General features: G+C 38.2%; 3 protein-coding genes across 3 annotated transcripts; 1 reads left to right on the top strand and 2 right to left on the bottom strand.

Annotated features, from left to right (window-relative positions):
* The first annotated feature begins 128 nt into the window (after positions 1–128).
* On the top strand, positions 129–2,679 carry LOC130710919 (DEAD-box ATP-dependent RNA helicase 21). The gene has a single exon (XM_057560312.1). It carries the CDS (start codon positions 320–322, stop codon positions 2,393–2,395), a length of 2,076 nt encoding a protein of 691 aa, XP_057416295.1. The 5' UTR covers positions 129–319; the 3' UTR covers positions 2,396–2,679.
* A 1,693-nt stretch (positions 2,680–4,372) lies between these two features.
* On the bottom strand, positions 4,373–4,975 carry LOC130710605 (kunitz trypsin inhibitor 5-like). Its single transcript, XM_057559937.1, has one exon. It carries the CDS (start codon positions 4,973–4,975, stop codon positions 4,373–4,375), a length of 603 nt encoding a protein of 200 aa, XP_057415920.1.
* Positions 4,976–11,303: 6,328 nt separating this feature from the next.
* On the bottom strand, positions 11,304–11,906 carry LOC130710604 (miraculin-like). The gene has a single exon (XM_057559936.1). It carries the CDS (start codon positions 11,904–11,906, stop codon positions 11,304–11,306), a length of 603 nt encoding a protein of 200 aa, XP_057415919.1.
* Between the last annotated feature and the right edge of the window lie 2,059 nt (positions 11,907–13,965).

Raw genomic sequence — 13,965 nt, 5'->3', positions numbered from 1 at the left:
CTGTTAGGATATTTTCTTTTCCTATTTAAGAATTTGTAAGGAATAGCCTATTTCAGTTTATTATTGACAATTAAAAACGAGAATTTTCTCAAATCCTGGTGGATTCCAGTTTTCTGTTACTTAGGGTTTTGTGTTTGCAAACCCTTGTGTGTTCCGTTGTGTGAGATAGAATAGAAGAGTCTGGAACTTGTCATCTGATCTGAGTTCTCTCCTCTTCCTCTACCCTTCCCCTCCTGCAATTAACCAAGCGATCTCTCTCTTTTGTTTTCTCTAGTTAACAGCAGCAACTACTAGTTAGTTCATTCCAAAATCAAACACCATGAAACGCCCAACCGATGACGTGGCCGCAACCCTACCCAAGCCAAAGTTCCTCACTAAAGCTGAGCGCGAGGAATTGGCCCTAAAACGCCGTCAGGATCAAATCGCCGACCAGAGGCGCCGCCATCAACAGATCCTCTCCGATTCCAATCCCCCCTCCGCCGACCCCAACCGCCGCGACCGCGATAGGGATAGGGATAGGGACCGTGACCGTGACCGTGAAAGGGACCGCGAGAGGGACAGGGACAGAGACCGCGAACGGCGAAACCGAGAGAGGGAGCGCGACGAGGAGAACAAGGCCAGGGAGCGTGCTCGCTTGGAGAAACTGGCGGAGCGGGAGCGTGAGAAGGAGCTGGATGCGATCAAGGAGCAGTACCTCGGGTCGAAGAAGCCTAAGAAGCGTGTTATCAAGCCCAGTGAGAAGTTCCGCTTCTCCTTCGATTGGGAGAACACGGAGGACACCTCGCGTGACATGAATGCCCTCTACCAGAACCCTCACGAGGCTCAGCTTCTCTTCGGCCGTGGCTTCCGCGCCGGGATGGACCGCCGCGAGCAGAAGAAGCTTGCTGCCAAGAATGAGAAGGATATGCGGGATCAAATCCGGAAGAAGGACGGCATTGAGGAGAAGCCGGAGGAGGCGGACGCTCAGCGCCGGAAGGAGGAGGCTGCTGATATGTATGACACGTTTGACATGAGGGTGGACCGCCACTGGAGTGAGAAGAAGCTGGAGGAGATGACGGAGAGGGATTGGCGTATCTTCAGGGAGGACTTCAACATCTCCTACAAGGGTTCCAAGATCCCTCGCCCTATGCGGAGCTGGGATGAGAGTAGGTTGAGCCAGGAGCTCTTGAAGTCTGTTGAGAAGGCTGGTTACAAGACCCCTTCTCCTATTCAGATGGCTGCTATTCCACTTGGTCTTCAGCAGCGTGATGTCATTGGAGTTGCCGAAACCGGTTCTGGGAAAACCGCCGCTTTCGTTCTTCCCATGTTGAGTTACATCACCAGGCTTCCACCCATTAGTGAGGAGAATGAAGCTGAGGGTCCGTATGCTGTTGTCATGGCACCTACTCGTGAGCTTGCTCAGCAGATTGAGGATGAGACTGTTAAGTTTGCTCAGTATCTCGGCATCAAAGTGGTGTCTATTGTTGGTGGACAGTCCATTGAGGAGCAAGGGTTTAAGATAAGGCAGGGCTGTGAGATTGTGATTGCAACCCCTGGTCGTTTGATTGATTGCTTGGAGCGGCGCTATGCTGTTCTGAATCAATGTAATTATGTTGTCCTTGATGAGGCTGACCGCATGATTGATATGGGGTTTGAGCCCCAGGTTATGGGGGTGCTGGATGCCATGCCTTCCAGTAATCTGAAACCTGAGAATGAAGATGAGGAGCTTGACGAGAAGAAGATTTACAGGACCACTTACATGTTTAGCGCCACCATGCCGCCTGCAGTGGAGAGGCTTGCCAGGAAGTATTTGAGGAACCCTGTTGTGGTGACCATAGGCACTGCTGGAAAAGCAACCGAGTTGATCAGCCAGTATGTGATGATGGTGAAGGAACCTGAGAAGTTTCATAAGCTCCAGAGGTTGCTTGATGAGCTCAATGACAAGACAGCAATTGTTTTTGTCAACACCAAGAAGAATGCTGATACGGTTGCCAAGAATTTGGATAAGGACGGATACCGTGTGACCACTTTACATGGAGGGAAATCGCAGGAGCAGAGGGAGATTAGTCTTGAGGGATTTAGAACCAAGAGATACAATGTTCTTGTTGCCACTGATGTTGCTGGACGTGGTATTGACATACCTGATGTGGCTCATGTCATCAACTATGATATGCCTGGGAATATTGAAATGTACACCCATCGTATTGGGCGTACTGGCCGTGCAGGGAAGACGGGTGTCGCCACTACATTCCTGACTCTTCATGACACTGATGTTTTTTATGACCTCAAACAGATGCTCATTCAAAGTAATAGTCCTGTTCCACCTGAATTGGCAAGGCATGAAGCTTCAAAATTCAAGCCGGGAAGTATTCCCGATAGACCACCTAGGCGAAATGATACTGTATTTGCGCATTAGCTATCTTCTTTGGAGGTAGACACTTACTTTGAGGGTAATATCCAGTTTTCTGGGGTAGAACATCTTGCCTGTGATGATGCTTAGCAGCGATTTACTTTTTGCGGTTATATTTTTAGTCTTGTATAAAGCTCAATTAAAACACTTTCCTGGCATCATTGTAGTTGCTTTTGCTCTGCTTATTTGGAGCAACTATCCTGCATAATATTTCCAACAGGAATTGATAGGTTTTTTATGAGAATATTTTGACATTTGGCTATAATATTTGTTGTCATCTTGTGCTACAATGGTGGTTGTCTTTTCTGATTATGCTTATTGCTTTCTCCCTAACCTGTTACCAATTGTTGAGTTTGATTATGTTTGGGTTTTCCTTAAGAATTAAAACTAGTTTCTAAAAATTTGCTGATGTCTAATCAAATGCTGGATGGGATATATTTTATGTGCATCATATAGATGAACTAATAACTTATTTGTGTCTTATATGGCTTCAGTTTTGGTTGATATCTGGTCTATCATGGGTGCCATGTCTGCAGTTATGTATTATCATCGTGGTATTCTACTGGCGCGCCTTGTATATGATAACTCGTACCATTTTTTTTTTTGTTAACACATGAAAAATTCCTTTGCAAATGCCAATTTACATTAGCTATTTGCACCTTTTACCTTCATCAATTAATCTCCAAGTTGTCTGAAACTTCAAAGCTGCTAACAAAATGGTAACTCAATATGGTGAAGCCTTTTTCTTCTCCTATTTTAGTGAGGGCTTTTAAGCTCGAAAGTTACTTAAAATCTTAGAGAGGATGGTATAGATAGAAGTCCTGAAAATTAATTTATTAAGATTAATATGACAGTAGTAATTAGGATAACATGGGCCTTGACCACGTCATATAGGCGCTTCTATATATTAGCGTTACAATCATGGATGCAAACACGAGGATTGATATAACCAATGGATAAATCTTGAATTGTATGGACTAATTTTTCCATCTTCTAGGGACCAATATAGCCGGCTCCTATTCTGTTGCGGAGCAAAATTATGGTTGACTAAAAAAAACTACCTAGACCTTTGAGTGAGAGAAGATAAGGCACATATTAAGTGAGATGAGTGGTTTATGGTGAAAGATAAGACGAGTTAATAATAGCCGTTAGATATTTATAAACGAATTATATATACACCCTCCGGTCACATATATAAGCAAAAAATACATTTTAGGTTCATTCATTTAATGAATGTATCTAGTCATTAATAATATCTAGATACATTCATTAAATGAATGAATCTAAAATGTTATTTTTGCTTATATATGTGACCGGAGGGTGTAGAGAGAGAGAGAGAATGTATCACATGAGAAAGTCATTTTTATACGAGAACATGAGAATGATTTTTAAACCATTAAATTAAAATAAATGGCTAGGATCAAAACACTCAATTAAAAAATCATGTGTCGGACTTTCGCTCTTCTTCCCCCACTAAATTTTCTCTCCGCTGCTATTGAACCGCATATCTAACTTTTCACCATGGAACCACTATGGCAGAGGCACGTCGGTTTCTAAGTCCATCAACGAACGAATTTTGTGTTTTCTCGCATTACCAATGTTACTATTGGATCTGCGACGTTGTAAAACTGTAGTTGTGATCTTTCAATCGAGTAGTTATGTTCTCTGTTGTTAACTGATTGCATTGAATTTTAAATTTTTTCGGGGATGAACAAAAGCCACAAAGTTGTTTCAAATTGAGGTCATGTGATTCATTTAATTATATGTTTTAATCTAATCCGTTAATTTTAATCTAAAAGCTGCAAATTATTCTTATTTTTTTCACAGAAGAAAGACTTTCTCATATGATACTCCCCCTTAGCAACATTATTTAAATATTATGTTATGGATAATTCCTTTGAATGACATTAATTTCATCGTTATTCATACAATATTTTTATTCACTTTCTTGCTGGAAAATCAGAACCGCACCTTAAGATGTTGCTAGAAAAGTCTTGTTTTTTTGAACTTAACTAGCATTGCTGGTCTATCGATAGCGATACGACTATTTCCAGCGCTATCTATATATATCCCAATATCTTTGCAAGTTGAGGTATTGACATCACCACAAAAAACAAGCTTGTAACCCAAATTAGCATAAGAAATTCGGAAAATCCCGTTCTTAACTTGTCGACCCGGGTAATCGATAGGGCTGCCGGTGCTAAAAAACCACACTTTGGCCAACTCATCATAGACAAGGACCCAAGGAAAAATATTTTTATTTTTGGTCAAAACAAAACTGATCATTACGACGTCGTCTCTTTCGATGACCTTTGATGATGCAGTGACGTTTGAGAAGCTCACTGGCAAGCCAGCAAAGGTCTTAGACCATTCGAGAACAACAGAAAGTGTTCCATCGGGAGCAGCAACTCTAACCGAAATTCCACCAAGGCTTTTACCCCAATCCAATGGTAAGATGTTGTAGTAACTTGCAGCATTCAAATGGTTACCATCTATGTCTAGCAACGCACCAGTAGAAAACTTGAGTTCTATCGTCAAGGTAATGCAAAGGAAAAAGACGATAAGTAGTGCAGAATTTGTTGCCATTGCTATAGGAGTGTTTGTTTGTGTTTTGGGATGAGAAAATAGTGCTTTAGGATCATCTATTTATACATAGTTAAATTCAAACCAAATCATGAAGAAAAGCATGGATATATGGATCCAACGGTGGTGAAGGATCCGTTTATATTTCACACCAACCAATTAGAAATTAGTAATGATAATAAAGTTGAAATAATTTATTTAGCCAATTGTGGTAATATATTATTATAAATTTAATGCTTATATGCATATATTAGTAAAGTTTGACAAAGGAATGGTTGATGATATCCTAATCAATTAATGTCATTTAAAAATATTAATATAAACTTAATGGTTCTTTCTATAGTTACATGTATATTAAACATTAAACCAAATAATTTTTTCCATAACATTCAACCAATTAATTAGAATAATAATATAATCTTAATATGATAGACTTGATTTGTTAAAACTAAAATAATTGCACTAAATTAATGGGAAATCAATTATGTTTTGATTGTTGATCAAATAACACAAAAAAAGTTTTTTGTGTTATAAAAATACCACAAATAATAATTTATTGTCAAATTATACTTTGCATTGAATTATACTATACTCCTTTCGTTTTTTTTTTGGAAAATAAATAATTTATTAAAAAATAAAAATTCATGAGAACAACTCTCTCATGAGAAAGCGAATATCAAGCAAAGTATGGCACCAAGTTTAACGATTGTGTCTCGTTAAAACCTTTCTGGGAAAAACCCAATGAGAAAAAGCCTAGGAAAGAAAAAAAGCACACAACCTAAAACCTGCATAAATTAAGAAATGCAATAATTTTAGTTTATGTTCATAAATATAAAATATGTTTTCCTCTTTTACCCTTTTGAATTATATCCATTGATGTATTTATCCTTTATTCTCACACATTCTCTCCTCTATTTCCTTTATTTGTCTTCTTTCTCTTTAACCATTTGGTATTTAATTTTTAAGAGAACTGAGAATATCACAATTTATTGAAACAAAGTATTATTGGCGCAAAAAAATATATAATGTTATCTTTAAATTGTAAGTGAATAGTTAAGTATGAACAATTTCTCCTCCAAGTGGTTTGAATACCATTCTTTCCAATAAACCATAAGAAAACTTGAACCTTCTAAGGCATGCCACACTTCTAGGCCATTTTCAACATTCTATGACAAGGATTCTCATAATTAGTCAACCAATCATAAGTTGAGGGTGTACTATATAAGCCATTTTGTGTATGTTTCTAATGCATGCTTTCCTACAAAGGGAGGATCTACGATGAGTTATTTTATGGAGATATTGTTGGAGTCATCTTTCAATACTTGACTTCCATCATAGCTTGTATAACTAGTATTTTCTCTATTTCTCACGATGTTCTTTGTTTCTGTAATTTGATTTTATTTTGGGTTTGTCTTGAATATGGGCCACTTAGGTTTGGTATTTGACTTATATGGCTTGTCTTTCGGCCCAAATATGATTTAGAATTGAGTTTTACGTTTTTTTTTTCCAAATAGGTTAGTATACGAGTGATAGTGAGTATATGAGGGGTAGAATAAGATTTGAGCTACTTGGGCTTGTATTTAGTTGCATTTGCATTAATTTAGGTGTTTTGGGTTTATTTATTTAATCTTTTTATTAGTTTTTTTAGTTTTAGTTAGAGATTAATTCCTATGGTTAGGTTTGAACTGAAATCTTATGAGTTTATGGGTGTTGATGGTCATTTGGGGGTTTTAGTTGTTGAATTGAATGAAGGGTTGCTGAATTATTAGGATTAATGAGATGTTTCTATGAGTGACATTGTTGTTTGATGAGTTCTTGAGATTCTTTGCAGGTTGGATAGGATTTTGATGGCTAATGATGATGGTTAAAGATCAAGTAAAGAGTCATGATGATAGGAGAAGAGGGAGTTACAAAACTAAAGGAGAATTAGACGAGCCACTCATATGCGCATGCGTGGCAGCACTGTACGAAGAAAAGGAAAAAAAAAACTCAAGGGCACGCATGTGCGCCACTGGGCCACACACATGCGTAGCAACACTGACCTGGTGGTTGCAGTTTTATGTTTTTCCCACGCATGTACGTAGAGGAGGCCACACACATCTGTGGGCGGACGCTGAAACTTTATAAATAGAGTTTTTTCATTTCTTACAGGATATCTTGGGAGGAACTTAAAACCATTTCAACACCTAATCAGGAGGTTCTCTTGAGCCGAAAGACTTGCTTGGTGGAGAGGAAGGTTGGGCCCTTGGAGGTGGGTGCTTGAGCATCATGGAGGAAGATGACAGCTCCTCCGAAAGGCCATGTCTCTAACCTACCTTGGGCTTCATCTTTCCTCTCTTTCCTTTTATGTACGTTGTTTCTATTTCTATGATATAATTTGATTCACTCTTGTTTAATCTACTTTTATACAATTATAATTATGGACTTTCTTTGTTTGGAGTTCTTTTCCATGCTTAAGGCTTCTTTTGGTCAATTGGTGTTATAAGAGCTTTAATGATTCATAAACAAATTGAAAGATTGATATGGATTGTTGTATGCTTAATTCATAGAAATGGGAGAGACACATATGTCTTAGGTTTGTTAATTTTCTTTGTGCATGAAAATTGGAAAGTTTATGTCAGTTTAGTGAATGGAAGGAACCGCCTTTTGCATCAGTCATCCGACGAAATGTTTATATTTGGGTAGGGTTGAGGTTTTCTAGGTGACAATGAGAGACATTAACCCTTAGGTAATAATATTATGAGTTGGGAATGAGGTCTGAACCGAGTGACAGTCGGGATACTCACCATTAAGATATGATTATATAGTTAGGAGCTAAAAGAATCTTATGAGTGACAATGTTAGATTGCATCCACCTAAACATGAACTTCTTTGAATAAGAATAAAGCTTTGGGTATGTCTCATCGAGTAGGTTTAGATTATAATGCTCCTTTTGTGATTACTAGGACTTAAGGAATTAAGGCTAGCATTTCAACGGGTAGGTTTACCTAGCTAAAGAATTAGTATATGATTAGCTCTTATCGGCGTCTTGAATGTTAAATTTATCTTGTAAGAGTATAATGATTGAGAACAAGTTGTGGATCAAGTGAAATCACCTTCTAGAATTATAATTATATTTTTGGTTTAACAGGTTGGACCAATGACTCGCCAGTTAAACGTTTGACTCATTAATCCAGTGTCTCAACCGAATCAATCACGGAATTGAGTTTAATAACATCGGTTAGTGCAGTGCACAAAAATTATTCTCCTAATATTTTGGGGTAAATTCTTATCATTGTATGAAAGAGTGTATGATATATGATTTGTATAAATAGTAAAGTTGGATAGAAAAACGAAATGATGGAAGGGACAAAGATATGAGGCAACATAGTAGATTGATAATTGCAACGTGAAATAGTCCTATGTCAACGGTGGCCACCACCACCACCTGGTCCTTCTACTTCTACAAAATGGAAAAGAAAAGAAAATCACACACAACACAAAACACCTGAGAGAGACGCACACAGTTATTTCCTCTCTTTCCATTTTCCATTCATTAATTTTTAATTTCCAAACCACAATTAATTTGGGTCTTTTTAGGGTTTGTTTATTCATCCTTAATAATACAATTTTATGCAGTTTTCTTATAATGAATGATGAATTCATAACAAAAACTATGTAAATCTATTTGTTTTTGGGTTTTATGCATTCAATTTTCCCCATTTCATGTTCCTGGGTTGTTCCGTGATTAGAAAAGTGACATATTTTTTGCCTAAGATTTTGGTTATACAATGAAGCTCATGGTTCGTGTGATTGAAGCAAATAACTTGGCAGCCATGGATTCCAATGGGGTAAGTCATTTCTACGTGCGGGTACAGTTGGGAAAGCACAAGTTCAGGACCAAAGTGATTAAGAACGATTTGAAACCAAAGTGGGATGAACAGTTTAGTTTTTGGGTTGATGACCTCAAAGATTCACTTGTTATCTCTGTCATGGATGAAGATAAGTTCTTCAATAATGACTTGGTGGGGCGCCTTAAAATTCCAGTCTCACAAGTTTTCGAGGAGGATATTAAATCTCTTGGCAATGCTTGGTATTCTCTCAAATCCAAAATAAAGAAGTCCAAGATCAAGGAATGTGGTATATTCTACATTTCTACTCTGCTCAACTAAACTATCCTCAATCTTATCTAATACTTTATTTCATTTCTTCCACATTGTCTTGTTCTTTTTAGTAGAATTAGTCTGCATTCAAACAGGCTAGCTAGTTTGCTTATTTCTTTTTAGCTAGTCTGCACTAAAGTCGACAGGGGTAAGTTGGTGGCCCACCGTGGGATTCTCTTCTCCCTCGACATCTAGGTGATCGGGGACGGGAGAAGAGTGATGAGGGGAAGGCAGAGGCGACGACAGAATGGCAGGAACCTGATCCCCATCATTGCAATCCATTGAACGAGCGGGGAGGCCCGAGGTGAGCTCGCCTCAACTCGTTGAGTCGAATGATCAGATACAAGGACTGATTGAGGGGCGACGGTAGTAGAGCCCTCGAGCGCAGGTTGGCTGGTGATGGTCTCCTCGGGGGCGGACTGTGCATTCGTATTTCCTTCTGGATTGGAGTCGCTCCCAGCAGCCGGGTCATGGCGAGAGACGGCAGTCTCGCCAAATTTGGGCTTTTTGAATTTTTTGCTTCTCTATTTCGATGGGAGGGCGACGGTCCGATCCTCTCCAACCAATGCCGGTTCGCCATATTCGACTTCTTTGGATTTTCGGGGTTTTTTCTTCGGCAGGGGGAGGACAGCCTCGTCGGCGGCGCTCGACGCCGGCTCACCAGATTCAGGAGGGGAAGTCTCACCGGCAGTGTTTGGCGCTGGCCCCCAGATAAAACTTCTTCGGACCTTTTGATTTGCTTTTTCGGTAAGTGGGCGACGGGCACGTCGACTGCGTCCGAAGCGGCGGCGCGTCTTCTCTTGCCCCCATCAGTGTTGAAAACGGGAGGGAATTTAACCACCTTGGAGGCGAGGGCACTCTCCAATTCAACCTTGGTGAACTTCATTTCCTCTGAGAATAAAAGGAGATATGCACAACAAGTGTTAGCAAGAGATTCAGTTAAAATAATAATAATAATAATAATAATAATAATGGTGCGATATGAAGAGGGAGTAGGCAGGGTTTCAACCTTAGAGTGGACCAAGGGTGTTTCCCCGAGCGGCCACCAGCAGTTGCGAGCACTCGAGAATGGGAAGCTTAGAGAAGAAGCTGCGTATGATCTTGTCTTCACCGCTCAGCGACGCGTCCGAGGGCGGCGGAACGACGCGGGGGGTCTTAGTCCAGTAAAAAGGAAATTGGGCAGTCCCGTCACGCAGAGTTAAGACTTCAGGGTATGTGGGGTGCACAACCACACGGAAGTACCGGCGTTCGGGCCCCATCTTAACATTACTCTTGTATGGGTGGAGGCGTTGTCGACCTGTGCGGGATTTTAGAGAGACCCAGCCTAGGGCCTTCAGGGACTTCGGCTCCACGGCGTAGAAATAGAAGAAGTGGGCAACCCTCGGCTCAAGGCCGACGGCGTTGCAAAGTATCTCAAAACACCTGGCGAAGGCCCCGGCGTTTTGGTGCAGTTGGCAGGGAGCGATGTTGATCTCCCTCATTACTTGGCAGAGAAATGGGGAGAAGGGTAGCTTGATCCCCAAGTCGAGGAACAAGTATTTGTAGACATAAAAGTAATGGGGTTTCTTTGCACCGTGAGAACATGAGCATGATTTTTAAACCATTAGATTAAAATAAATGGCTAGGATTAAAACACTCAATTAAAAAATCATGTGCCAGACTTCCACTCTTCTTCCCCCACCAAGTTTTCTCTCCGCTGCTATTGAACCGCATATCTAACTTTTCACCATGGAACCACTATGGCAGAGGCACCTCAGTTTCTAAGTCCATCAACGAACGATTTTTGTGTTTTCTCGCATTACCATTGTTACTATTGGATCTGCGACGCTGTAAAACTGTAGTTGTGATCTTTCAATCGAGTAGTTATGTTCTGTTGTTAATTGATTGCATTGAATTTTGATTTTTTTCGGGGATTAACAAAACCCACTAAGTTGTTTCAGATTGAGGTCACGTGATTCATTTAATTATATGTTTTAATCTAATCCGTTAATTTTAATCTAAAGGCTGCAAATTATTCTTATTTTTCTCACAGAAGAAAGAGTTTCTCATATGATACACCTCCCTAGCAAACATTATTTAAATATTATGTTATGGATAATTCCTTTGAATGACATTGATTTCATTATTATTCATACAATATTTTTATTCACTTTCTTGCTGAAAAATCAGAACCGCACCTTAAGATGTTGCTAGAAAAGTCTTGTTTTTTTGAACTTAACTAGCATTGCTGGTCTATCGATAGCGATACGGCTATTTCCAGCGCTATCTATATATATCCCAATATCTTTGCAAGTTGAGGCATTGGCATCACCACAAAAAACAAGCTTGTAACCCAAATTAGCATAAGAAATTCGGAAAGTCCCGTTCTTAATCTGTCGACCCGGGTAATTGATAGGGTTGCCAGCGCTAAAAAACCACACTTTGGCCAACTCATCATAGATAAGAACCCAAGGAAAAATATTTTTATCTTTGCTCAGAACAAAACTGACCATTACGATGTCGTCTCTTTCGATGACCTTTGATGATGCAGTGACGTTTGAGAAGCTCACTGGCAAGCCAGCAAAGGTCTTAGACCTATCGAGAACAAGAGAAACTGTTCCATCGGGAGCAACAACTCTATCCGAAATTCCACCAAGTGTTTTACCCCAATCCAAGGGTAAGATGTTGTAGTAGCTTGCAGCATTCAAATGGTTACCATCTGTGTCTAGCAACGCACCAGCAGAAAACTTGAGTTCTATCGTCAAGGTAATGTAAAGGAAAAAGACGATAAGTAATCGAGAATTTGTTGTCATTGCTATAGGAGTGTTTGTTTGTGTTTTGGGATGAGAAAATAGTGCTTTAGGATCATCTATTTATACATAGTTAAATTCAAACCAAATCACGAAGAAAAACATGGATATATGGATCCAACGGTGGTGAAGGATCCGTTTATATTTTACACCAACCAATTAGAAATTAGTAATGGTAATAAAGTTGAAATAATTTATTTAGCCAATTGTGGTAATATATTATTATAAATTTGATGCTTATATGCACATATTAGTAAAGTTTGACAAAGGAATGGTTGATGATATATTAATCAATTAATGTCATTTAAAAATATTAATATAAACTTAATGGTTCTTTCTATAGTTACATGTATATTAAACATTAAACCAAATAATTTTTTCCATAACATTAAAGCAATTAATTAGAATAATAATATAATCATAATATGATAGACTTGATTTGTTAAAACTAAAATAATTGCACTAAATTAATGGGAAATCAATTATGTTTTTATTGTTGATCAAATAACACAAATAAAGTTTTTTGTGTTATAAAAATACCACAACTAATGATTTATTGTCAAATTATACTTTGCATTGATTGAATTATATTATACTCTTTTCATTTTTTTTGGAAAACAGAAATATTTTATTGAAAAATAACAATTCATGAGAACAACTCTCTCATGAGAAAGCGAATATCAGGCAAAGTATGGCACCAAGTTTAAGGATTGTGCCTCGTTAAAACATTCCTAGGAAAAACCCAATGAGAAAAAGCCTAGGAAGGAAAAAGAGCACACAACCTTAAACCTGCATAAATTAATAAATGCAATAAATTTGGTTTATGTTCATAAATATTAAATATGTTTTCCTCTTTTACCCTTTTGAATTATATCCATTACTGTATTTATCATTTATTCTCACACATTCTCTCCTCTATTTCCTTTATTTGTCTTCTTTCTCTTTAACCATTTGGTATTTAATTTTTAAGAGAAATCACAATTTATTGAAACAAAGTATTATTGGCGGAAAAAAAAGATAATGTTATCTTTAAATTGTAAGTGAACAGTTAAGTATGAACAATTTCTCGTCAAAGTGGTTTGAATACCATTCTTCCCAATAAACCATAAGAAAACTTGAACCTTCTAAGGCATGCCACATTCTATGACAAGGATTCTCATAATTAGTCAACCAATCATAAGTTGAGGGTGTACTATATAAGCCATTTTCTTTATGTTTCTAATGCATGCTTTCCTACAAAGGGAGAGGGAGGATCTAGGATGAGTTATTTTATGGAGATATTGTTGGAGTCATCTTTCAATACTTGACTTCCATCATAGCTTGTATAACTAGTATTTTCTCTATTTCTCACGATGTTCTTTGTTTCTGTAATTTGATTTTATTTTGGGTTTGTCTTGAATATGGGCCACTTAGGTTTGGTATTTGACTTATATGGCTTGTCTTTCGGCCCAAATATGATTTAGAATTGAGTTTTACGTTTTTTTTTTCCAAATAGGTTAGTATACGAGTGATAGTGAGTATATGAGGGGTAGAATAAGATTTGAGCCACTTGGGCTTGTATTTAGTTGCATTTGCATTAATTTAGGTGTTTTGGGTTTATTTATTTAATCTTTTTATTAGTTTTTTTAGTTTTAGTTAGAGATTAATCTACTTTTATACAATTCTAATTATGGATTTTCTTTGTTTGGAGTTCTTCTCCATGCTTAAGGCTTCTTTTGGTCAATTGGTGTTATAAGAGCTTTAATGATTCATAAACATATTGAAAGATTGATATGGATTGTTGTATGCTTAGTTCATAGAAATTGGAGAGACACCTATGTCTTAGGTTTGTTAATTTTCTTTGTGCATGACAATTGGAAAGTTTGTGTCAGTTTTGTGAATGAAAGGAACCGCCTTTTGCATCAGTCATCCGACGAAATGTTTATATTTGGTTTCAAATCTGGAGAGGTCAAACGTGGATCCATATATCCAAAAGCAACTATTTCTTGCTTCTGTAAACGTGGATCGGGGCCAAACGTGGATCCTGAATGGGTTTTCCAAACACACACTAACCCTTAGGTAA

Source organism: Lotus japonicus, chromosome 4 (genome assembly GCF_012489685.1).
Source record: "Lotus japonicus ecotype B-129 chromosome 4, LjGifu_v1.2".
NCBI classification, from domain to species: Eukaryota; Viridiplantae; Streptophyta; class Magnoliopsida; order Fabales; family Fabaceae; genus Lotus; species Lotus japonicus.
The sequence above is the reverse complement of the archived record's forward strand: the minus strand, read 5'-3'. Positions and strand labels throughout refer to the sequence as shown.

What these genes read in the sequence shown, in the direction of transcription:
- LOC130710604 (XM_057559936.1), bottom strand. Translation starts at nt 11,906, where the DNA reads ATGACAACAAATTCTCGATTACTTATCGTCTTTTTCCTTTACATTACC.
- LOC130710605 (XM_057559937.1), bottom strand. Translation starts at nt 4,975, where the DNA reads ATGGCAACAAATTCTGCACTACTTATCGTCTTTTTCCTTTGCATTACC.
- LOC130710919 (XM_057560312.1), top strand. Translation starts at nt 320, where the DNA reads ATGAAACGCCCAACCGATGACGTGGCCGCAACCCTACCCAAGCCAAAG.